This window comes from Sitophilus oryzae, unplaced genomic scaffold (assembly GCF_002938485.1).
Source record: "Sitophilus oryzae breed Bouriz unplaced genomic scaffold, Soryzae_2.0 scaffold_551_pilon_pilon, whole genome shotgun sequence".
NCBI lineage: Eukaryota > Metazoa > Arthropoda > Insecta > Coleoptera > Curculionidae > Sitophilus > Sitophilus oryzae.
This window is the reverse complement of record NW_022147142.1, coordinates 871154-898493: the sequence shown is the minus strand read 5'-3', so window position 1 is coordinate 898493 and position 27340 is coordinate 871154. Positions and strand designations below refer to the sequence as shown.

Below are 27340 nucleotides of genomic sequence, written 5' to 3'. Positions count from 1 at the left end.
CGCTTGGCCCACACTTTGAGTAACCAATTATAGGACAAAGGTTCGGATACTAGACGTACTTCTCTATTATCACTAGTGTAAGTTGGGCGGCCCCAGCTTACATGATAAAGAGAGTTGGCGTCCGACACCTCAGACATCTTACCTGTTTCTCAGAAAGTTTTGGTCATAGTATCTTAAGAAATGTCATTGAAAATAGTCCAGAGGATTAACCTGAGCGATATACATTAGCGACCAAATAATAGATGCTGACATATTGTTGATAAAATATTGTTTAGGGGTCTGGTTGGGTAAAACAAACAAATATCCCGAGACTGTTTTTCAGTTATGTATAATTATTTTCCTAGCTGAATTATCTGAAACGGCTGGTTGAAAAGATTAAGAGAAATTAATATGTAATGTTTTAATTGTTCTAGGAAACACAAGGCATATTTGTTGCCACACTTGGAACAAATAGAGACTTTCCGGCTTTCTATTCCCAATCAAGCGGATGTATTGCTCCATATTTCATTAATGATGCAAGAAGTGCCGCTAAAGTTATAAAGAGTCACCAAGATATCGCACTACAGTCAGGTAAACATTTATATTTAAGGGACGTTAGCATGATCATTTTCAATTATATCACCATTTGAAAATGTTCACCTTAGTTGAAGTAAACATGCAGAATAAAAGAAAGCTAGAGTAGTATAAAACTTTATTAAGTCATTATTGTCTTTTAGTTCCTGAGCTACTTTCTCGAATAACGCACAGATGTTGAATAAAATACTTTTTACCAGAATTGTTACTTTTCTGCTGAGTCCTTGGCATTTGGACTGTTAGACTTCCGTAGCATTTGCCTCCATTTCCATTACGTATCATTTTTCTTCTCGGTTACTTTGACATTATAGGGGTGGAGCTTGAAAAGAAGCTGCATAAACTGATAGAGTTTCTGCTGTCTAAACTGTTATATCCAAATAAACGAAACCTCTGTGGAAATGGCTTTGGAGGTGAGAAAGAAAACAAGAATTTCGAATAAGAGATGATATGCCTAAATTAAAAAAGGATCTGCGTATGAATAAAAGTTTGAATCACCTACCATCATTCCCACAAACTTGATCTACGTTGTTGTACACTATTCTTCTTCGACTTGTTCTTGTCAGTTTTTTGATTTTTTCTTGCTTTCTTTTGACTTGCAAACTTTGGAAAAATGATTCTGTTTTTGACATTTGGTACAAGGTTTTCCAACTTTCCGTTTAGACCTCCTACAAACCTGATGGATTAAAATAATTTACTTTCCGGCTAAATGGACACTAATCGACGATTGTATGGTCGTTAATTTTGCCGAGTTCTGCTTCTTTGACGGTATTTTTTTTACAGGTAAATCGCAACATCATCCAAAAATAATCCCTATCCTTAAAATTTGCTGAAGTTTTAAACGGCTTCTAGCAAAAACGGAATCTACTCACATAGTGCAGGAATTCTGGCAAGATTTGCAACGTCATGTGTAACTATTTTGCATGTAACCATCATGCATATTTTTGCTCCGTCAGGAGGGATATGTGTTCTCCACAATATTCACGCATGAATGAATTTCTGATCAAGCACCATTTTGCCAGCCACTTGATGGTATATTCAGGTGTGGGAAAAGCAAAATTAACATGAATTTTTCTTCTCTAATTTGTTGAGGCGTTAAAATATCCATAACTTCAACATGTACATTGTTGCTTAGTAGTCCAGTGTTATCCAGTGGCGGATCTACACCTCCGCTAACCCCCGCTGTGGGTCCCTCTGAAATAGGGAGCTGACCCAAATTGAAATAAGTGCATTCTAGTGATTTCGGAAGTGTTACCTAAAATAAAAAAAAATAATGTTACCTCGTCGCACATTGGAGCTACATTGTTTTTGAAAAAGAATGTTCAGGCTTTAAAATAAAATTAACGTTGATCAGATCGAAAGGGCATCTTTTTTTGCATCCCTTTAAACTAAATAAAAAGGTCAAATTGTAGTACTATATAAAATATTTAAAATAATAATCTGATAAAAGACCAAAACAGGTTAAAACTTACCTGAAGAACCTAAATCAATGTTAGATTAAAATAAAAATTTCACCTACCATAAAAACAATTTCGAATCACGACAAAATTTAAACAAAATAACATTAAATAATTTCTATTAAATGCTTACCTTTTCTTTCGATTGCGAATTTCGCCAATTATTTTATGAGTAATTTTTTCGTCCAAAAAAAGTTTTTGTTTGTTTTTTAAGATGAACAAGATACCACTATATGGCCAGTTGTTAATTTTAAAATAAACGATTGTGCGTCGGCATTACTTAAAAGCGGGACCGGCTCACCACCTTGAAAAATTAACACCAATCGACAATTGTATTTAAAGTGGTTCACTTTGCCAAGTTCTACTTCTTTTGCAATAAAGTTTTCTAGTAAATCGCAACATCATCCAAAAATAATCCTTAAAATTGGCTTCTAGCTAAAAAGGCATCTTTTCGGCATCTGCATATTTTTGCTCCTTCAGGAGGGACATGTGTTCTCCACAATATTCATACATGAACGAATATCTGATCAAGCACCATCTTGCCAGCCACTTCAGGAGTGAGAAAAGAGAAATTAATTAATATAAATTTTCCTTCTATAATTTTTTGAGGCGTTTAAATATCCCTAACTTCAACAATGCATATTGGTGTCAGTTGTCTTTGAAGACGTCCATTTTAAAAGAAATCCCAACTCCTGAGGAAACCCATAATAGTTGCAAGTTTCTGCAAAAACAGAATCTACTCGTATAGCGTAGGATTTGCAGCGTCACATGTAACCATCTGCATATTTTTGCTCATTCAGGAAAGACATGTGTTCTCCACAATATTCACACACGAATGAATATCTGATAAAGCACCATTTTGTCAGCCACTTGATTGTATATTCAGGTGTGGGAAAAGAAAAATTATGATGCTTGATGGTTAGGTTAGATTCAACAATGCATATTGGTGTCAGTTGTCTTTGAAGCATTCATTGTAAAAGAAACCTCGAGTCCTGAGAAAACCCCCAATAGTTACAAGTTTCTGTGTTTGTCTTCATATAATTTACTCTATTTTCATTTTTCAAAATCTAGGTTTGGTATCAGTTAACTTCTGCTGTTAGTAGCTTAGTCTAGTGGTTAATTTCGGCTCTTTTAACATTGCTTCTTGCAGGGAACCGTTATCAACATTTAATATGATTGGGAACGAAAAACAGTATCACAAAGCGTGGCTTAGGACAGTACCAATATGGCGCCGCCATTATAAAAAAGCAGGGCCTTACAGAAACATCCTTGAACAGCTTTGTTTTAAACATATAATGATCCTCTCAACTTTTACAACGAATGGAATTAAAATCCCTTACTAAACTTATCTGCTGGACATTTCCCGGATTTGAGAAATAAAATTTATACAAATAAATAAAAAACTTCGATTCGTCAATTTCCACAGTTTCTGATGGTCCATCTTCGTTTAGACCTCCTACCAACTGATTGATTATAAATTAGGAAAAATTAATTTACTTCCTGGTAAAATGAACACCAATCGACCATTGTATTGTGATTCACTTTACCGAGTTCTGCTTCTTTGACAATAAAGGTTTGTGGTAAATCGCAACATCAGCCAAAAATAATCCTTAAAATTTGCTGAAGTTTTAAACGGCTTCTAGCAAAAAATTAATCTTTTCGGATAGTGTAGGATTTGCAGCTTAAACGGCTTCTAGCAAAAAATAAATCTTTTCGGATAATGTAGGATTTGCAGCGTCACATGTAATCATCTGTATTTTTTTGCTCCTTCAGGAGGGATATGTGTTCTCCACAATATTCACACTTGAATGAATATCTGATCAAGCACCATTTTGCCAGCCACTTGATGGTATATTCAGCTGTAGGAAAGTGAAAATTAATTAATATAAATTTTTCTTCTTTAATTTTTTGAGGTGCTAAAATATCCACAAATCCAATTTCAGCAATGCTTATTCGTGTCAGTTGTCTTTGAAGCTCTATTCTAAAAGAAACCCTGAGACCTGAGGAAACCCACAATAGTTGCAAATTTGTGTGTTTGTCTTCATAGAATTTACTATAAGTCTTTATAGTCTAGGGTTGGTATCAACTAACTCTCTGCTGTTCTACACATGTTAATAGCTTTGTCTAGTGGCTAATTTCGGCTCTTTTAACATTGCTCCTTGCAGGGGAACGCTATCGATATTTACTAAGATTGGGAACGAAAAAGAGCATCACTAGGCGTGGCTTACGAGATTACCAATATGGCAGCATTACAAAAAAGCAGGATCTTACAGAAACATACTTGAACAGTTTTATTTTAAACCTATAATGATCCTCTCAACTTTTTTATAAAAAAAATACGTTACTAAACCTATTTGCTGGACATTTCCCTGGTTTGAGGAATAAAATTTATAAAAATATATAAATAAATAAATTTCGTTAAAGAACGAACAATTTTCGAAAAAACTTCGTTATTCGTTTAGACCTCCTACAAACTGATGGATTATAAATTAGAAAAAATTCACTTACTTCCCGGAAAAATGAACACCAATCGACGATTGTATGGTGATTCACTTTGCCGAGTTTTGCTTCTTTGGTAATAAAGTTTTGTGGTAAATCGCAACATCATTCAAAAATAACCCTTAAAATTTGCTGAAGTTTTAAACGACTTCTAGTAAAAAAGGAATCTTTTCGGATAGTGTAGGATTTGCAGGGTCACATGTAAACATATGCATATTTTTGCTCCTTCAGGAGGGACATGTGTTCTCCACAATATCAAGCACCATTTTACCAGGCCCTTGTTGGTGTATATTCAGCTGTGGGAAAAGAAAAATTAATTAATATAAATTTTCCTTCTTTAATTTTTTTAGGCGTTAAAATATCCCCTGTTTCAACAATGCTTATTCGTGTCAGTTGTATTTAAAACTACATCCTAAAAGAAACCCCGAACCCTGAGGAAACCCACAATACTTGCAAGTTCCTGTGTTTGTCTTCATAGAATTTACTACAACTTCAGTTTTCAAAGTCTAGGCTTGGTATCCGCTAACTTCTGCAGTTCTATACATGTTATTAGCTTTGTTTACTTTAATTTCGGTTCTTTTAACATTGCTTCTTGCAGGGGAACACTATCGACATTTACTATGATTGAGAACGAAAAAGAGTATCACTAAGCTTGGCTTAGGACAGTACCAATATGGCAGCATTACAAAATAGCAGGGCCTTACAGAAACGTCCTTGAACAGTTTTATTTTAAACCTACAATGATCGTCTCAACTTTTTTATAGAAAAAACTAATTAAACTAAAATACGTTACTAAACCTATTTGCTGGACATTTCTGTGGTTTGAGGAATGAAATTTATAAAAATAAATAAATAATTTCGATTCGTCAATTTCCACAATTTTTGCTGCTCCATCTTCGTTTAAACCTCCTACAAACTGATGGATTATAAAGTAGAAAAAAATTCACTTACTTCCCGGCAAAATGAACACCAATCGACGATTGTATGGTGATTCAGTTTGCCGAGTTCTGTGTCTTTGGCAATAAAGTTTTTTATCCAAAAACATCCATAAATTATAATCCTTAAAATTTGCTGAAGTTTTAAACGGGTTCTAGCAAAAAATGAATCTTTTCGGATAGTGTAGGATTTGCAGCGTCACATGTAATCATCTGCATTTTTTGCTCCTTCAGGAGGGATGTGTGTTCTCCACAATATTCACACTTGAATGAATATCTGATCAAGCACCATTTTGTCAGCCACTTGATGGTATATTTAGCTGTAGGAAAGTGAAAATTAATTAATATAAATTTTTCTTCTTTAATTTTTTGCGGTGTTAAAATATCCACAAATCCAATTTCAACAATGCTTATTCGTGTCAGTTGTCTTTGAAGCTCTATTCTAAAAGAAACCCTGAGACCTGAGGAAACCCACAATAGTTGCAAGTTTGTGTGTTTGTCTTTATAGAATTTACTGTATCTTCAGTCTTCATAGTCTCGGGTTGGTATCAACTAGCTTCTGCTGTTCTACTCATGTTAATAGCTTTGTCTAGTGGCTAATTTTGGCTCTTTTAATTGCGTCTTACAGGGGAACGCTATCGATATTTACTATAATTGGGAACGAAAAAGAACATCACTAGGCGTGGCTTAGGAGATTAGCAATATGGCAGCATTACAAAAAAGCAGGACCTTACAGAAACATCCTTGAACAGTTTTATTTTAAACCTATAATGATCCTCTCAACTTTTGTATAAAAAAAATACGTTACTAAACCTATTTGCTGGACATTTCCCTGGTTTGAGGAATAAAATTTATAAAAATATATAAATAAATAACTTCGTTATTCGTTTAGACCTCCTACAAACTGATGGATTATAAATTAGAAAAAATTCACTTACTTCCCGGAAAAATGAACACCAATCGACGATTGTATGGTGATTCACTTTGCCGAGTTCTGCTTCTTTGGCAATAAAGGTTTGTGGGAAATCGCAACATCATCCAAAAATAATCGTTAAAATTTGCTGAAGTTTTAAACGGCTTCTAGCAAAAAATGAATCTTTTCGGATAGTGTAGGATTTGCAGCGTCACATGTAATCATCTGCATTTTTTTGCTCCTTCAGGAGGGATGTGTGTTCTTCACAATATTCACACTTGAATGAATATCTGATCAAGCACCATTTTGCCAGCCACTTGATGGTATATTCAGCTGTAGGAAAGTGAAAATTAATTAATATAAACTTTTCTTCTTTAATTTTTTGAGGTGTTAAAATATCCACAAATCCAATTTCAACAATGCTTATTCGTGCCAGTTGTCTTTGAAGCTCTATTCTAAAAGAAACCCTGAGACCTGAGGAAACCCACAATAGTTGCAAGTTTGTGTGTTTGTCTTCATAGTCTAGGGTTGGTATCAACTAACTTCTGCTGTTCTACCCATGTTAATAGCTTTGTCTAGTAGCTAATTTCGGTTCTTTTAATTGCTTCTTGCAGGGGAACGCTATCGATATTTACTACGATTGGGAACGAAAAAGAGTATCACTAGGCATGGCTTAGGAGATTACCAATATGGCAGCATTAGAAAAAAGCAGGACCTTACAGAAACATCCCTGAACAGTTTTATTTTAAACCTATAATGATCCTCTCAACTTTTTTTTATAAAAAAATACGTAACTAAACCTATTTGCTGGACATTTCCCTGGTTTGAGGAATAAAATTTATAAAAATATATAAATAAATAAACATAACTTCGTTATTCTTTCAGACCTCCTACAAACTGATGGATTATAAATTAGAATTTTAGAATTTTTTAGAATGAGTGGGAGGGGGGTTAATCACTTCGACCTTACAAATCCATTGTGTCCCCCTTTCTTGAATCATAACTCATCATACAGTCCCAGGGCTTTGACAAAAGCCAGTATCTGGGACGGTTTTATAGAGGGTAGTTCTCCATCTCCAATATCAGTCGTACCAAAATTCATGGCACGAATGGTTGTCATCTCGGCGCACTCAGTGATGAGGTGTACTGGTGTTTCCCCATCTTCCCCACAGAATCTGCATTCGCCGTTTCTTCTTAGTTTCAATCTACTGAGGTGTTCATTGAGGAGACAGTGTCCTGTTAAAAACCCCGTGACAATCCGAAGATTGTTCTTACTCAGACCCAGAAAGATCTGTGATTTTTCTTGATCATAAGCCCTCAGAAACTTCATTATAAATTAGAAAAAATTCACTTACTTCTCGGAAAAATGAACACCAATCGACGAATCACCATACAGATTCACTTTGCCGAGTTTTGCTTCTTTCGCAATAAAGTTTTGTGGTAAATCGCAACATCATTCAAAAATAACCCTTAAAAATTGCTAAAGTTTTAAACGACTTCTAGTAAAAAAGGAATCTTTTCGGATAGTGTAGGATTTGGTGCGTCACATGTAACCATATGCATATTTTTGCTCCTTCAGGAGAGACATGTGTTCTCCACAATATTCACGCTTGAACAAATGAATATCTAATCAAGCACCATTTTGCCAGACACTTGACGGTGTATATTCAGCTGTGGGAAAGGAAAAATTAATTAATATAAATTTTTGTTCTTTATTTTTTTTAGTCGTTAAAATATCCCCTATTTCAATAATGCTTATTCGCGTCAGTTGTCTTTAAAGCTCCATCCTAAAAGAAAGCCCGAGCCCTGAGAAAACCCACAATACTTGCAAGTTACTGTGTTTGTCTTCATAGAATTTAATACGACTTCAGTTTTCAAAGTCTAGGCTTGGTATCAGCTAACTTCTGCAGTTCTATACATGTTATTAGCTTTGTCTAGTTTAATTCGGCTCTTCTAACATTGTTTCTTGCAGGGGAACGTTATCAACATTTAATATGATTGGGAACGAAAAAGTGTATCACAAAGTGTATCACCTAACCTAACCCAACAACGTAACCTATAATGATCCTCTCGACTTTTTTATAGAAAAAAATAATTAAACTAAAATACGTTACTAAACCTATTTGCTGGACATTTCTGTGGTTTGAGGAATAAAATTTATAAAAATAAAAAAATAATTTCGATTCGTCAATTTTCACAATTGGTGATGCTGCATCTTCGTTTAGACCTCTTACCAACTGATGGATTATAAATTACAAAAAAATTCACTTACTTTCCGGCAAAATGAACACCAATCGACGATTGTATGGTGATTCAGTTTGCTGAGTTCTGCTTCTTTGGCAATAAAGTTTTTTGGTAAACCGCAACATCATCCAAAAATAATCCTTAAAATTTGCTGAATTTTTAAATGGCTTCTAGCAAAAAAGGAATATTTTCGGATAGTGTAGGATTAGCGGCAGGATTTGCAGCGCCATATGTTACCGTATGTATATGTTTGCTCCTTCAGAAGGGACATATGTTTTTCACTATATTTGGAATTTCTGATCAGGCACCATTTTGCCAGCCACTTGATGGTATATTTAGCTGTAGAAAAAGAATAATTAATTAATATAAATTCTTCTGTAATTTGTTGGTGCGTTAAAATATCCCCAACTTCAACAATGCATATTGGTGCCAGTTGTCTTATAATTTGTAAAATATGATAGCATTTGTTAGTAAATTGTTCTAACTGCTAAGAAGAACAGTCAAAAAAAGGGGTCTCCTCTTACCACAACTAGATAAGAGGACCCACAAGTTTTTTGTTGTATTTATATTGTCCTGGTATTGTCCTGTTTTTGTATTTCTACGTACTTTAGAAAATTTGTTTAAACTACTAAATATTATATTTATAGCCTTGTTTAAAATTTTAATAAATTACATATGGTTATCACTAAAAGCGTGGCTAAACGCTTACTCTAGAGCAGTGTTTCTCAATCTTTTGTAGAGTGAGGAACCCTAGAGTGCACTTTTTTTTTCTAGGGAACCCCTACCCTATATTCTTAAATATAAGACATAGTGCATGTTTGGTTTTGTGTCAATATATCGATATTAATACTACTTATTGAGCTTCTAAATTAAGAGTAAATAAAAAAATGTAAGAATTAAGTACATAATATATTAATACTCAGAAACAGTAAAACACTTAAATATTCATTACAAATATTTTTTTATGAGCTTAATGCGAAGGATGGGCCTGTTTGTTTGATACAAGTTTGTCGATATCGGGTTCAATGTTTGAAAGTTGTATCCGCATATCTGCTTCAGGATTAAGTTTACTTCTTAAGTCGGTTTTTGTAAGAGCATACTTCGAAAACCCTACTTCACAACGGTAAGTTGTAGCAAACGGCAACAATTTTTTAACAGCAAAATTGGCTAATTCTGGATATTCACTTCTAAGCTGGGCCCAAAACTGCAACAATGTAGCCGAGTTGAAAGTAGTTTTAAGGTTTCCATCGGCAGCAACATCAATAAGTTGTTCAATTTGTTTTACAGTTAGGGTTTGATGAAACTTTTCGACTGGGACTGAGAATGGATTGCGAACCCAATCAAGATCCTCTTCTCGTCTTGGAAAATATTCTCTGATTGAAACTTGTAGGTTCTGAAGATGGTTTATTATCTCCGAAGTGATTTCTGCTGACAATGCAGTCTTCGACTCACACACAAAATCATGCAGTGTAGGAAAGCACTCCGAGATTCCTCTGTTTATACACGATTCCCAAAACTGTATTTTATTTAACTTGGCCTGGATTTTGTCATATAAGGAGATTACTGTTACAGAAGTTCCCTGGAGTGATAAATTTAATTCATTAAGGCTTGAAAAGACATCGGCAAGATATGCCAAACATTGTAACCACTTGATGTCAGTTATTCTTGATGATAATTCAAATGAAGAGTCATTAAGAAACACCATCACCTCATTTCGCAGAGTAAACAGGCGAACCAATACTTTTCCTCGCGATAACCATCGCACTTCGGTGTGAAGCAAAAGCGTGGTGAATTGGCTACCCATTTCTTCACAAAGAACAGCAAAAATTCGTGAATTTAGAGGCCTGGACTTTATAAAATTTACAATTTTTACTGCTTCATCCAAAACGTTTTTAAGAACGGGAGGAATTTTTTTTACTGCCAATGCTTGTCTATGAATAATACAATGGCTACTTTCAATTTCTGGAACGACATTTTTAACACGTGCAACAAATCCAGAATATTTACCAGTCATTGCTTTTGCACCGTCAGTGCAGATATTAATGCACTGATTCCAATTAAGTTCTTTTTCAGTGATATAAGAATCGATCATCTTAAAAATTTCCTCGCCGGTTGTATGGGTCTTCAAAGGTTTGCAAAGTAACATTTCTTCTTCTGCAGAGTTGTTGTGTATGTACCTCACAATAACAAGCAATACTGCACACCCTGCCACGTCTGTTGTTTCATCAAGCTGTAGTGCATACCAACCACTACCTTTTATCCGTTGAATAACTGTATTTTCTATTTCGTTACTAATTTCATAAATTCTCCTATGAACAGTATCGTTTGAAAGTGGCAGCATTTTTACACTATTACTAAACTTTTCACCAATCATGGTTTCGACAACATCTATTAAACAAGGTTTAATAAGTGTTTCGGCAATTATATGCGCTTTTCCAGCCTTAGCTATGCGGTAACTTACTTGAAATGAGGCTTTACATGCTTTTTCATTAATGCTGCTACCCACTAAAGACGATAAATTCTTTTTACTTTTATTCATTTCCACTAACTTGCGTTGAAAAAAATCCACAGGTTTGTCCTTGTATTCACTATGATTTGTTTGTAAGTGTCTTAGAAGTTTCGCTGGAGCTAATGAACTGTTGCTGAAAGTCTTAAAACAAATTACACACTGGCTGTTTGGCGCACTAGGATCCCCAGTGGAAGCAAAACCATAGGATAAATATTCTGGGCAATATTTTCTAATTTTAATTTTCTTATTCGCAACGGGAACAAAACTTGAAGTTGACGGCTCATCGCTGCTAGCATTACTCCAAATCCCTTCAACAGTTTCATCTTGACTGATGGTTGGATCTTCCTCTACCTCTTGTTTTCTTTTAAAACAACCAGTTTTCAGCCATTTATCCATTTTAAATAATAATTACATAAGAGTAAAGGCAAGAAAAACAAACAAATCGTCTTTCAACGGGTTTAAAACAAACACTTTCAATGCGAAGACTGCGTAAGGAAGGCTACCGCATAAAAACAAAAGCACCTAGGACAGCGGCCGGCGATTACTAGAAGGCACAAAATAGCAAAATACATACACGGCATTACAATGACTGCAAAGCGAAGTAAAATTAACGAGTCGCAACAAGCGCGCGAGCTCGGGCTCGGATGCAGATCAGAAGGGGAGTACTAAGAATATTTTTTTTTATTTACACCATTTCATTGTTGGGTGATACCACAATTTAAAAAAAAAATTATTGGCTTCTTGCGGAACCCCAATCGCCCCTTTGCGGAACCCTGGGGTTCCGCGGAACCCAGTTTGATAATCACTGCTCTAGAGCATTAAATAAGTCATTCATAAAACAACATACGTCCGCAGATTAGTAAAGTATCTTCAAAAACACAGATAACTGTTAATGACGGTCGCCATTTTTTTTTTATTTATAATACTTACTTCGGTAGATTTTATTTCTAGTAAGTTTTCTGGTTTATTTTTTAGGAGCGTAAAAACCACTTAAAAGGCGGTTCAGTTAATTTATTACTTAGTGGGACATTTCTAAACCAATTGCCCATCGTAATATTTTGATTAGTTCTTCAAACTGATTTGGTCAATGATTCCTCAAAATAATTGGTTAAAGAAGATCTATTAGTGTTGGTCGATTTTCCAAGGTATAGCCTTGCATTGACAACATATTCAGTTGCAACATCACAGACCATAACGATCTGTATTCCTTATTTATTTAGTTTACTAATCATAACGCTTTGGCACCAAATATTATTTTTAACATTTTTATTATGAATTTGAAATCTTAATGTAAAGCTTCATTCAGAACCTCAAAATTAGTGGATCAAATTAGTGGTCTCAATTAGCGTAAAAGTTCGTTTCTCTAATTTCAATGTAAGCACTTAGAACGTTAGCCAATAACTATCTAACTTAACTTTTGCCGATAATTATTGGAGCGTAAGAACGATGGTCAATTTAAAAGGCGGTTCAGGTAATTTATTACTTAGTGGGACATTTGTAAACCAATTGTCTATCGTAATATATTTATTAGTTCCCCAAACTGATTTGGTCAATGAATCCTGAAAATAATTGGTTAAAGAAGATCTATTAGTGTTTTGGTTTGGTTTGGTTTGTAGGTTTGGTTTGGTTGTTGGTCGATTTTCCAAGGTATAGCCTTGCATTGACAACGTATTTAGTTGCAACATCACAGACCATAACGATCTTTATCCCATTATTATTTGGTTTACTAATCATAACGCTTTGTTACGCACGACTTATTGTCCGAGTGTGGAGCAAACATGTATTAAAAGATCTTCTTACATATATGTAGACTGCTGGTGAATAATAATGCAAAGTTAGTGCCAAGATTTTAAGTTCTTTTGAATATTTTAGCAGAGCTTTCTTTTTTGTATTGCCTGTAGTAAAATTCTTGAGGTCCGCCAAGCTTAGAAATAATACCTAAGGCTTCTTCTTCCATCATTTTTTAAGTAAATAATAATGATGATTTGGCTATATCTTCTATAGCTCAAAATCTGCTATCATTTTTTTCTTCTCTCTAACTTTCTTCATCTCGCCCCTTTAACGCTCTTCCTCATGCGTTTCAGTTTAATTAATAATTCTCTTTTTTTTTGGCGTAAGCTTACTACTACATAGAATTTTGTAAACTTTGCCTCAGCGGTATTCATATTGTACGGCATTTCGTGCCACCCCCACTATACAATCTACGAAGTACGTTTCTCGAGTCGAATTTCGCAAGAACCCAATAACGGGGAGCCAATAATCTCTTCTAAAGGAACTCTCTTTTCTGGAGGACACCTCACATACACTACAAAATAAGCAATTTCTTTCTCATCATCTTCAATTTGAACAGATTGGAAAAGAGGTTGAAGTACTTTCTGTGCCATTTTTAGTCCCTACTAAAATTGATTGATCTAAAACATTAATCGAAATCGGCACTTTGCAGATTTTAACGGGTTTATAAGGGCAGTGATACCAACTAGTTGTTCATCAATACTTAAATATGCACTGGGTTTGTAGTTTATGGTACAATTATTTATGAATCTGTCCTACAAATCTGATGTAGGAGCAAATTTAGATACTTCTCTTCTTTCATATCTTGTGGATTGGTCATCATTTTTCTTTTTTTTTCTGTTAAGAACAAATCATTGTTTTTTCTTCTTTTTATCTTCTTTAAGTCTTTAATGATGGTTTGGCTATATCTCCTATAGCTTCATATCTACTATCATTTTTTCCTTGCGCTCTAACTTTCTTCTTCTCGCTCTAACGCTCTTCCTCACGTGTTCCAGTTTATTTAATAATTCTCTTTTTTGGTGTAAGTTCACTACTACATAGAACCGAATCATGTAAACTCTGCCTCAGCGGCATTCATACCCAACCGCGTTTCGTGCTACTCACACTATACAATCTACGAAATACATCTCTAGAGTCGAGTCTCGCAAGGACTCAATAACAAAATCTTTTCTAAAGGAACTCTCTTTTCTGTGGAACACTTCCCATACACTACAAAACATTGTAACGTTTTCTTGACACAATGCAAACGGCAGCTTTTCGTCTTTGGGAGCAGTCGTAGGTTCGTTTTTTCTTTTTTTATTTTTTTTTTAATAGGTGTTATAATTAATCAATAAAACAATAATTATTGGGCGCCAGGACATTCACTCAGAAATTAATAGATCTCTTTACCCCAACTTAAATTTATTTATAATTAAAAAAATATTAGACAAGGACAGTAATTGATGTGGATGAAGTTAGGTTTTTAAAATGAATTAATATTTAAATAAGTATGAACATTTAAATGTATGATAAAAAAAAATAGTATCACTTGCTTTGTTGATCAAAAATCATTGACATTATTAATATAAAATTACGCAAAATAAAGTTAAATAAGTACCTCAAACTAACGCAGTTCATGAACCTTGTTGTATGCGCACATAATTCCGTCAATCAATCAAAAGTTAATTAAATAAATATGTCAAGTGACACCATCACAAAATACTTGACAAGATATTAAAATATATAAAAATTTGTATATTTAAAATTAAGAAAATTATATTTTAATAATGAAATTCAAAATTGATATCTAATAATTACATAATTAATTACGTAATTCGTCAACAGTAAGTAAATAGATTTGAAATGAGTTATTAAAAAAATGTGAAATCTGGCCTGATTATCCGGTGCAATTCCAGGCTTTGGCTCGTCCTTCTGGATGGTGTGTGGACGCTAGGTGTGGGAGCTCATCCCCAATCTACCACAGCCTCGAACAGCCCCTTACAATACCACCAGCCATGTGGAAATCAAACATGGATCATAGATACAGGCTCTCGTACCTCAAACCACCAATCACGACATATAACTCGCCATGTAACTGGGCGGTAAAACCCTGGAAACGACACAACTTATGCACAAAATGCATTTTAGAAATTTTAGAACTTACCTCACAATGCTGAGGGTTTACTCAAAAATTAAATTCATGACAGGACAACCAAAACCACGTTTAGAAAATCTGTAAAGAGATAAGGTTGAACCAAAAGAGTAAAAATGTGATGAAGATCAAACTTACCACAAAAATACCCATGAAAACTTAAAATTGATTCCTTCCCCAAATGCCAGGAACCACTAGGACTACATTCCAAAAGTTAATAGAATTAAAAAGTTTAAACTTTTTCGGATGACTTCAGATAAGTATGTCGATGTTTACGCCACGAAATCTGAATCAAAAATGGTGACTTCCGATGGTCAAAAAGATGCTCTAGTTCTGCGCCGACAAGGGCAAGTACGATCCACAGAGTGTCCGAAATTAGTCAGAACTAATTCGGTAGGGTGTATGTTGGGTTGCCAATAGTATCGTTTTATTAAAACGTTACAACATGAATAAAAAAATGATTTAAACCTTCCTTCTGTATGACGAGTAGTAACCAATTTCTTTTTCATCATCTTCACTTTTTAAATCCTACTAAAATTGCTAGATTCAATATTCCAATCTGAATCCATAGATTTTGACAAGTTCGGGGTTAATGACGGTCGTAAAAAATATTTTCCTTTATAATAACTATTTCGGTAGATTTTATATCTAGTAGTTGTAGAGGTATCTGTGTTTTATTTTTTCGGAGCGTACGAACGATAGGCAATTTAAAGGTCGGTTCAGTTAATTTATTACGTGAGATATTTGTAAACCAATTGTCCGTCGTACTATTTCGATTTGTTCCCCAAACCGGTTTGGTCAACAAATCCTTAAAATACTTGACTAAAGATCTACTAGTGTTGGTCGATTTTCCAATCAGAACATCTGACAGTATGCTAGTTTGACACTCGTATAAAAATTATCGGAGTACAATACTCTTCCTTCATTTAGTAAGTTATCCCATTAGTTTCACTGTCACATCAAAGGTATGTCCTTGATCAGATATATTCTCATTTTTGCCACAGTATATTTTGAAGTCGAATGTAAAAGCCTCGGTGGTGCACAGTTTATAAACTTTAACGCCGTATTTGTGCGATTTGGCTGGCAGGTACGCCTAAAAACCAATCGACCGCTCCACGGTATCATGATTTCATCAATAACCATTTCCTTTCCTGGTATAAAAGCGTTCTAAAAGTTTTTTCGGATAATATCCAACACCTCTTTTACTTTTGTCAACCTATCTGTGTTTTGTGCAATTTGTTCATTATCAGCAAAGTGGATGAATTTTAGTAATAAGTCAAACCTGTCAAGTTTCATAGTTTTACAAACTAGCACATTTCGATACATTGAATTGCGAGACCAGTAAAGGCGCATTTTAGGAAGGCGATTGATTCCCATTATCAGAAGAATTTCCAAAAAGTTCCTAATTTACTTTTTGTTTGTGTCTGTCCATTTCCGTACAGCTGATCTTCGGGGAAGATTGTGACTACTGATATACTGTATCGCATACTTGTTTGTTTCTCGTACTATAAATTCAAGAACATTTGTATCTATAAACTTGCAATGAATGTTATAAGCATCGCGAAATTCTGAAGGGTTAAATTGGAGGCAAAGTTATTTACAATTTGCACACATGGCCCCCAAGTATTACTTGTATCAGCTTTGGTCGTGTTTACTTGATGATTTATATCAGTCCCAGTAAGTTGAATGTCCTCATCACTTTCTTGAGCTAAATTGTCATCATTGCTATCTTCATCTTCTGAGGGCTTGTAAGACGACCCAGAATCAGCAAATAGGTCGCGTTCCTCACCTGATGAAAGTGAATCTACTAAATATTTTCTTATGCGTAATCGTGTAAGGGTTCTAAACCTCTAACCTAACGGTGGTAGAGGTTTAGAACCGTTTTGTTCACGAGATGATGAAGCACTATTATTGGTGGAACTTGATGGTTCTGACGGGTACCATCCTCTACCTTGCAGCAGCTAGGAAAATTCTTAATTTATTACTCTGTTAATTATCTGAAACAAAAGAAACAAATCTATAGCAGTATATACTCACCTGTTCACCCACATGTGGTACATTCTTAAAAAGCAGCTAAAGATTAAAAAAAACACAAAACACACGTATCTACACAAATACAAAAATATTCACGTGTAAAAAAAATGTGGCTGCAGGTGACAACATCCGAGATCGGCTACGCCGCGAACGTGTTAAGTTCCTTTCAATGTTTCTTTGGCAGAGCTTTCTTCGAACTTATTTGTATTGCTGCTTGTAGTCAAATTCTTGAGGTCCCCCAAGCTTAGAGATGATATCTATAGTACAATTCTTTTAAAAGTTCCTCAATATGGCCGACCTAGTTACGAAAATTGGTAATTTTTTTTTAATGAAAAATAAGTTGGCGTTACCGAATTCAGAACTTATATTCTTTGGTTAATAATATTTTTCGGGATTGTCAAGTTGACGTTAAAGCAGTTAGGTTAAAAGTTTGGTTATTCAGTTTAATTAATAATTCTCTTTTTTTTTGCGTAAGCTTACTACTACATAAAATTTTGTAAACTTTACCTCAGCGGTATTCATATTGCACGGCATTTCGTGCAACCCCCACTATACAATCTACGAAGTACGTTTCTCGAGTCGAATCTCGCAAGAACCCAATAACGGGGAGCCAATAATCTCTTCTAATGGAACTCTCTTTTCTAGAGGACACTTCACATACACTACAAAATAAGGAGTAATCAATTTCTTTCTCATCATCTTCAATTTGAACAGATTGGAAAGAGGTTGTAGTACTTTCTGTGCCATTTTTAGTCCCTACTAAAATTGATTGATCTAAAACATTAATCGAAATCGGCACTTTGCAGATTTTGACGGGTTTATAAGGACAGTGATACCAACTAGTTGTTCATCAATACTCAAATATGCACTGGGTTTGTAGCTTATGGTACAATTATTTATAAATCTGTCCTACAAATCTGATGTATGAGCAAATTTAGATACTTCTCTTCTTTCATATCTTGTGGATTGGTCATCAAATAGGTGATTATTATTCAAGACGGCAGCTAAGATTAAAATTCGCAGATTAAAGCCTTCAGGTCATTTATTGATGTTACAGAAGTGGATGCGTTTTGTGTCCTATATTTTTTTTTGCACCAATTCTCCACCAAAATTCTTTGATTTGTATAAATCACAACATCTGACAGTATGTGATCGTTAAAAAACAAAGAAAACGTATCAAGCGGTTCAGACGGTCCACCGACCGAGTCTCATATAAACTACATTTTTTGCCGGAGTTTTCCCGTCTCGGATTTTGGAGAGATACTAGTCTGCTTTACCCATCTTTCCCAAATAAATAAGCAGGAAGGGGGTTTTCCTGAATCAAAGATGTATTTTCGTTCCTCTGAAGCAGCAGCTTTTAATTTTAATGTTTTGAATGCCTCGCTGGTAAAAAGTTTATTTGAATATTTTTGGCAGAGCTTTTTTCAAACTTTTTTGTATTGCTGCTTGTAGTCAAATTTTTGAGGTCCCTCAAGCTTAGAGATGCTTGAGGGGCTTCTTCCTCCATCATTTTTTAAGTAATTTATGATGATTTGGCTATATGTTCTATAGCTCAAAATCTGCTATCATATTTCCTTTGCTCTAACTTTCTTCTTCTCGCCCCTTTAACACTCTTCCTCGCGCGTTTCAGTTTAATTAATAATTCTCTTTTTTTTTGGCGCAAGCTTACTACTACATAGAATTTTGTAAACTTTGCCTCAGCCGTATTCATATTGTACGGCATTTCATGCCACCCACACTATACAATCTACGAAGTACGTTTCTCGAGTCGAATCTCGCAAGAACCCAATAGTGGGGACCCAATAATCTTTTCTAAAGGAACTCTCTTTTCTGGAGGACACTTCACATACACTACAAAATAAGGAGTAAGCAATTTCTTTCTCATCATCATCATCAATTTGAACAAATTGGAAAGAGGTTGTAGTACTTTCTGTGCCATTTTTAGTCCCTACTAAAATTGATTGATCTAAAACATTAATCGAAATCGGAACTTTCCAGATTTTGACGAGTTTATAACGGCAGTGATACCAACTAGTTGTTCATCAATACTCAAATATGCACTGGGTTTGTAGTGTATGGTACAATTATTTATGAATCTGCCCTACAAATCTGATGTAGGAGCAAATTTAGATCCTTCTCTTCTTTCATATCTTGTGGATTGTTAATCAAATAGGTGATTATTATTCAAGACGGCAGCTAAGATTAAAATTCGCAGATTAAAGCCTTCAGGTCATTTATTGATGTTACAGAAGTGGATGCGTTTTGTGTCCTATATTTTTTTTTTGCACCAATTCTCCACCAAAATTCTTTGATTTGTATAAATCACAACATCTGACAGTATGTGATCGTTAAAAAACAAAGAAAACGTATCAAGCGGTTCAGACGGTCCACCGGGTCTAATATAAACTACATTTTTTGTCGGAGTTTTTCCCGTCTCGGATTTTGGAGAGATACTAGTCTACTTTACCCATCTTTCCAAAATAAATAAACAGGAAGAGGGTTTTCCTAAATCAAAGATGTATTTTCGTTCCTCTGAAGCAGTAACTTTTAATTTTTATGTTTCGAATGCCTCGCTGGTAAAAAGTTTCTTTAAATATTTTTGGCAGAGCTTTCTTCAAACTTTTTGTATTGCTGCTTGTAGTCAAATTTTTGAGGTCCCCCAAGCTTTGAGTTGATATCTAAGGCTTCTCCCTCCATCATTTTTTAAGTAATTTATGATGATATCTTCTATAGCTCAAAATCTGCTATCATTTTTTCCTTCGCTCTAACTTTCTTCTTCTCGCCCCTTTAACGCTCTTCCTCACGCAATAATTCCCTTTTTTTTGGCGTAAGCTTACTACTACATAGAATTTTGTAAACTTTGCCTCAGTGGTATTTATATTGTACGGCATTTCATGCCACCCACACTATACAATCTACGAAGTACGTTTCTCGAGTCGAATCTCGCAAGGACCCTATAACGAAATCTCTTCTAAGCGAACTCTCTTTTCTGGGGAACACTTCACATACACTACAAAACATGAATTGAAACAATTAAACCTTCGTTCTGTATGACGAGGAGTAACCAATTTTTTTCTCATCTTCAATTTGAACAGATTGGAAAGAGGTGGTAGTATTTTCTGTGCCATTTTTAGACTCTACTAAAACTGATTGATTTAAAACTATAATCGAAATCGGCACTTCGCAGATTTTGACTGGTTTATAAGGGCGGTGAGACTTTGGTTGCGAAAATCCAAACTGAATACCTCTTCTAACGTAAATTAAAACAAATTTTCAATGAAATATTGATTCAATTTTTAGTTGAAGAATGAAATAATTCCAATCTTCAGAATAGTTTGAAATAATAATCTCATCATCGATAATGTATAGATTCTTGGGAAAAATAGTCTATAATAATTATTACTATCGTCTTCTTATTCGCCTTTTATCTTTTTATATCTTATTTTTAATCGTCTTTTTCTTTGGATTATACCTTAAAGTAAGCCGGCCAGCCTGAGCCATATTTTCAGGTTTAAACCGGTTTTTTACTTCTACTTTTTTTTCTTTTAGGTTAGAAATTTTGGTTAAACTACTTAATATTGTTATTGTTTCATTGAAGTTTCAATACATTTTATATATTTATAATTAACATAAATTTGTTTCTATATATTCATTAAATAAAATTATTATATATAAAAAAAAGAGTACTATACTACTTCTACAATGTGAGTAAACATTTTAGGTACGCGTACAATTTTTTCATACGATAATCGATTCCGTGGAAAAAAGTTTGGCTACTTCTATAACGCGTCATAGCAGCGAAGTACATTTTTAGGTATTCGTACAATTTTTGACCCGTCGATCGATATAATTTGGGCCAAACCACCATTCCCAGATCAGTAAGGTATCGTCAAAAACACTGATAACTGTTAATTATGATAAATAGTACTGAGGTTGTAGTTGGTTCCCTGTGAAATATCGTTGAAATATAAGCATTTTAATAAAACACGCTTTTAGATGTATCAAAATGAGTAACTTTAACTCTACATATTATGTTTCGATCTCTTAGGCCTGAAGAAGTCGAAACAAATGTGGATTAAAGTTACTCTTATTAAATTTTGATACAGTCGGTTGTGTTTTATTAAAATACTAATAATGTTAATTATGGTTGTAAAAAATAATTTAATTTATTTAATTACTTGTCTTCTTTTTGATAATATAGCAAACGAAGGCTGAAACATCAGCAAATGCATCATGAAAGTTTTATATTTTATACGGTTTTTAACTTTTATTTTACCCTAAAACTTATAAGAGCGCAATATTTGAGAATAAAATTTGTAGTAGTTCTGTAAATCCTGAGAGAGGTCCTGCCTTGTTTAGCTGAAAGAAAGACTCATTTCGGAAAAAATAAGGGTAACGCACTAAATACTAAAGTACTGTTTGAACGGTCTGCTCCTGTCAAAGTTTACATGAAAATGAAGACTTCAGAGAGAAAATTTATTGGAATTACTGAAAATAACGCGAGAAATAAAGAAATCTTCATAAACAAAGAAGAAGGAAACGAAATTTAGGAAAAATAGTAAATATTATGAAAATAAAAACGATGAATTTAATCAGAAAATACCGACTGTTGCAGTGGTACATCAGGCTGGCGGTATAGCCAACACTATGGCAACACAGAGTAGAAATCCACCATTTTAGAAGAACACATCTTTAATCAAAGCGGAGAGACAGAAGGAAATATATATGTTCAATAAACCCAGGCGCTGTTAAGACAAAAAATAAATATGTATGGATGATTGTTATTTGTCTCCACATATTATTAAATGGCAAACAATGAAGACGTAATCCCAGCGAGTCCGATTATTCAGTAATAAAAATACGAATACAAACTAGGTTATTTATTAGTGCAAAAATTAACTACATTTCAATGAGAAGGGTAAAGCTTAAAACAAAATTTTGGGTGTAGACCAACGTTGCATTTTTCACATATAAATGGCTTTTTTTCCACAATGAGTACATCGGCGATCGGTCTCGTTGTAAATCACCACACGTCCACTATTATCAAAGCATACACGAGATTTTAATAAAATGTAAGGGACACAAAATCTCATTTTTACCTTGGATAGGTTTAACCTGCAAAGCTTGTCTACTACGTCGACGCCACATTTGGTCTCATTATAATCGACAATTATTTATGGAAGTCCGTTAATCGAAACCTTATCATCGCGGTGAGCCGTTGAGAGCAATAGTACATTCTTTTTTTCTTGGGGACGTATGACACAATGGTGCTATCAGAATCGAAACCGAACATACTGGATCCAACGAGTCTTCCCTTTTCTGCTCTAAATTCATTTGACAATTCTCGCATGTTCTTCCTAAGAGTTCCAATTAGTGTTAATTTTAGATTTCAGACTTCTACCTAACGGAACACTGATAAACCAGTTATCATTAGTTACATTTCGCTTATTTCCGCTTAGATCCGCTTATATGCTTCGTTAGTCGTTCAACAATGGCTTGAGCAGAGTTATCCTTCCTGAATGGACCCTCTGGCTGTTGCCCGACATACACCTCCATTGCACTAGTATACCACATTTCTGCATCACAAATTGCAAAAATTTTGATGCCATATTTGTTTGGCTTTTTTGGCATATATTGCCGAAAACTGCAATTGCCCTGAACGCCTCTAGTTTTTCGTCAACAGTGACGAACTCTGAATGTCTATATGCAGATTTACAATAAATTATAAACTCGTCAAATATTTGACGAATGGGGGCCAACTTATCTACAAGTTTCCTCTCTTCTCGGGTATGAATGTTGTCGAATCTCAAGTACTGAAGAAGAAACTTAAATCTATGACCCATGGTCAAACGAAATACTCCAATTCCAGTTCCATCAGTTCACCACATATCATGTACATTGAGATTATTTATCTTTGGAACTCCAGCAAGATAAAGCAAGCCCAATAATGCTTTTATTTCTACCAGAGTCGTATTTCTACAATCTCTCTCTTGACTGTACCTATCCTGAACTGATGTTATCTTGATATTTGTACTTTCTACTATAGCATTCAAAGTTTCATCGGTGAACAATGATGCAAAAATATCCAAGGGTGTTACAAGGTGTTCTAGTGCGTGATTTACTCCTGGAAGTACTTTCACTATATTGTATTGTGGAGTTAGTAATGCTTAGCCCATTTTGTAGCATCCTTTCTCAAAAAATAAGGTACTTTGTTTGGATGTAGTGTAATCGTCGAGCCTGTGTCGTCAATTTCTTGCTCTGTATCGCTAGAATCTGCTTGGACAGACACATTGTCTATCTCATCAGCAGCGACTTTCTCATCGACGCACTGTGGTCAATTTTGTCAAATTAGCCGGAAAAAAATATTAGTGAAAATTACTTAACTTTGATTAATAACTATATCCGATTTTATATGTTAGGTATCATAAAATTACATTAATAATATAATTAATAAGAACAGGTCGTATACAGGGTGTATAATAATTAAAAACTTGGAAAAGTTTCGTTATTTTTTATTTTAAATAGATTTTGGTCGCGATCATTTGCATATGTTAGATATTTAAAAATTATCATTTTATAAGAATAATACTATGGATCCTACAGATTTTGCTAACAGTTGCTTTTAAAAAGTCAACAACCTCCAAGCGTTTAATATGGGCAATACGTCCTAAAAAATGGCCTGGACTTAACAGACGGACTAGGACGGTAAATTTGTAGGTTTAGTCAAGTTGTCTAATGGTTTAACTATCAACTTAACTTTATTTAAAACTGAAACCTCATAAGACTTTTTTCTGCTAGATCATTAAAAAATGTATATTCTAATAATCTAAAAAAAATCTAACCATATCAAAATTATTTACTCATATTTAATATTCAACAGAAGAACATTAATGTCAAAAAACTTACCATCAACAATTGCTCTTTCTGTTTTAGATAGTATTAATGACATATAACTTTTTGCACGGAATCCGCAAATTAAAAACTTTATTCATGTGCAAATAACAAGATTATTTAGTTTAATTTGTCAACTATACTACATTTTCAATCAAAATAACAGTAAATTCGCAACGACCTTTGACATAATTGTTAATGAAATGTTCTTAGCAACTATTTCAAAGCCTACTTATGGAGTTTTTGACGCCGCTTAGCTTCATCAGATATTTTAATATTTTCCTGTTAATTTTTAAAAATTGATCACAGTGCGACGTACTCATCATCGAATACTACTTCTTCGAACAAACGCTGAAGTCTCTCAACCTCTCTTTCGTAAGTGCCCATTACTACAAGAAATTTACCCAAAGTTAAAAAAATAATTATAGTCAAATTTTAATTTACCTGACAAAACGGTGATAAAATACATGCAGCGGTTTCTTGGACCGCAATATGACGTACCTCCCGAAATTTCTATAATAACTTTACTCGCACGTGGTCAATGTATCCCTGTCAAACGCCGGAGGCATACTGAGGCGCACAGCGCATGGCAACTGGTATTAAATAAGTTACGCCTGCTTTTTACTTTTAATGGTCCGTGAGACCACGCATGTGTCTTTAAAGGTTAAATAAATGCTCCCGAGCGCCATCTAACGTCCTGAAAATAAATTTATAAAAGGTGTTTTAGATTGGCACGAAACTACGGCGCACAGTGGTTCCCTTTAATTAGCTGCGTGGTCATAACTGTTCGATATCTAGATATAGCTTGACTGCACCCTTTTTAATATAAATTGATAACAAATGCTAAATAAATGTATATAAAAAACTTAATCTAATATGTTTTAAAAAAATTGGGCCCAGTTCGTGTGATTTGCATTTTAAGTTCTAACTATTCGGAATATATTATGTTTGCACAATGTACATGTTTTTTCATATTGAAGAGGTCAAATTTATTTTAAACGTTGAAAAAATAAAAGAGACAGTTGTTTCATTTTATAAATACAATGACAAGCAAAAATGTAAAAATACAATTTTTGTCGCCTTCAAATATATTGCCATAAACTAATATTACTTAGGTTTAATTAAGTGCAAAAAAGAAAAAACAGTTCTTTTTACCTTCTTTTCGAACGTCCATTGCAGAAAAGGCAACAGCTTTTATCAATTTTAATAAAGTAAGTAATTAATTAGCTTTATCTGAAAACTGTTTATGTCTGCTTGATACCAGTAGCAAAAATGTGACATTTCTAATATAAAATAGCGCTACACTAGCCTTACTTGACTTTGTTATTTATTATGTATCGTTTACAGGAGAATATAAGAAAAGTATTAGCAACAGTTTCATGCAAACATTTTGAAATTAATATATCTAAGTAATGACCTATCTGGGAACTACTGTGCGGCGCGGCGGATTGCCCCGGTTGAGTGTAGATTAATTTCTTTTTATTACGTAATAAATTATATCTTCTGCAATTGAGGAACGATTCATTTGCATAACGATTCGATCTCGATCTAAAAGAATCGATTCTATAAAAAATCGGTTTTGGATCAAAGGGATTAATCGATTCAAAAAAAAAAAATCGGGAATAGCATGTCAAAAGATCGATTTTCTAAAGAATCGACTTAAATCGAACGTCTCTAACTCAAGAGGCGGACTACATAGTCAATAAATAAAGTGATGTCTTATTCTCTATTTGTTATACTCTCTGAAAGTTATTCTCTATTTTGGGCAGTCTGAAGGGTAATATCCTGGGCAGTGATGAATATGGACCAACATGACTTTCAATTCCTATTTTACTTTTTAATAACGTATCATCCTAGACGAAGTGTGCACCTAAAAAAGCCACACTGGCGTTAGAGTTCAAAGGAGGCCAACTTCTGACTGACTTTTTACTAGAAATAAGACTGTTGTTTAACAGCTCTAGTTTTTTACCTTTCTTTTACATACTATTTTAAATTTGCTCTTTATTAAAATAGTGTGTCTTTTACAGGTATACTTTTTGCCGTTCCAGTGCCTAAGGAATATGCTATTGATTATGAAGTCATAGATAATGCAATTGAAAAGGCTTTAGATAAAGCTAAAGAGAGAGGAATAGAAGGAAAGAATATTACACCGTTTTTGCTTTCCGAGATAGCAATGATAACGTCAGGAAATTCTCTGACGACCAGTATCCTTTTTTATTAGACCAAATTATATTTACGGAATTATGTTCCGTATTACGAGTTTCTATTATTTTTACTTTAATAAAATTTATCCGAAATTTCACAAAACCATTTACTATGCAATGTCCTATACAGTTATTAGATATCGCTCTAATAAAGAATAATGCTAAAGTAGCTAGTAACATAGCAGTGGAATTAGAGAAACTTAAAAGAGATAACCGAAATATTGAGATGAAAGAAGATGATTCTGGAGAGATATTACCAGCACAACCTGTAAGTACAATTAAATTAGGTTCACACGATATTTTTATAATTACATATGTACTATTTTAGAAGGTAAAAATTCAAAGATCAATTTATTTATTTTGTGCGTTTAATTTAGTTGCCATCCATAAATTACGTCACACGAATTTTAGGACTTTTGAGCTCCTCCCCCCGTCCTTGTCACAGGTTGTCACACTTTTATAATTCCCTCCCCCCTGATGTGACGTCACACATTTTTTAAATTTATGCATGTATTAAAAAATCATCAAAAGAAAACAGTTATTTTCATTTTTAGCCGACCGTACCAATAGATATGGTAGGCTATTAAGATCGACAAAAAAAAATTAATTTCAGTCAAAATGAGTTATTTGGGTTATAAATGACCTAAATACAAAATATTTTCATAGTGTCTGTCTGTCTGTTCTATCTGTCTGTCTGTCCGTCTGTAACACGATAACTCAAAAACCGCTAGACCGATTTTAACCAAATTTGGCACAAAAATACTGTGGCACCCCAGAATCTGGCCATTAGTTTTTGGTGGAGGTGGGGGTTGGTAAGGGGGTATGGGAGGGGTTAAAATTTTTAAAAATCTCCAAAATTACAGTAGCTAGCGAAACGCGGTTTTCAATTTAAGATTAGGAGTAATATTTGCAACAAAATTTGTAATAGCATCAAAATCAAAGTCGCAGTTTTTGAGATAAAAAAAATTGGAAAAATTCCTTTACTTTGAAATTAAAAGAACTCTTTTTATTAACATATTTTAGTATGGGCGGCTATACGAGCCGGCGCCAATTCTTTTTCTTATTTTTATTAAATAGTGTTTAATAAAATCAACATAAAGTCAAATATAGAACAAAAAAAAAAACGACTAGTTCGGAAACATTAAACGACTAATTATGTTAA

At 34.1% G+C, this 27340-nt stretch overlaps 1 protein-coding gene across 1 annotated transcript in view; it reads left to right on the top strand.

Annotated features, from left to right (window-relative positions):
* Positions 1 to 27340, top strand: part of LOC115887075 (pseudouridine-5'-phosphate glycosidase-like) — a 229706-nt gene that overhangs the window by 30168 nt on the left and 172198 nt on the right. The window contains exons 4-6 of the mRNA XM_030906396.1: positions 414 to 570; positions 26002 to 26178; positions 26316 to 26446. Of these exons, the coding sequence (XP_030762256.1) occupies positions 414 to 570; positions 26002 to 26178; positions 26316 to 26446 (465 nt within the window). The remainder of the gene's footprint in view (positions 1 to 413; positions 571 to 26001; positions 26179 to 26315; positions 26447 to 27340) is intronic.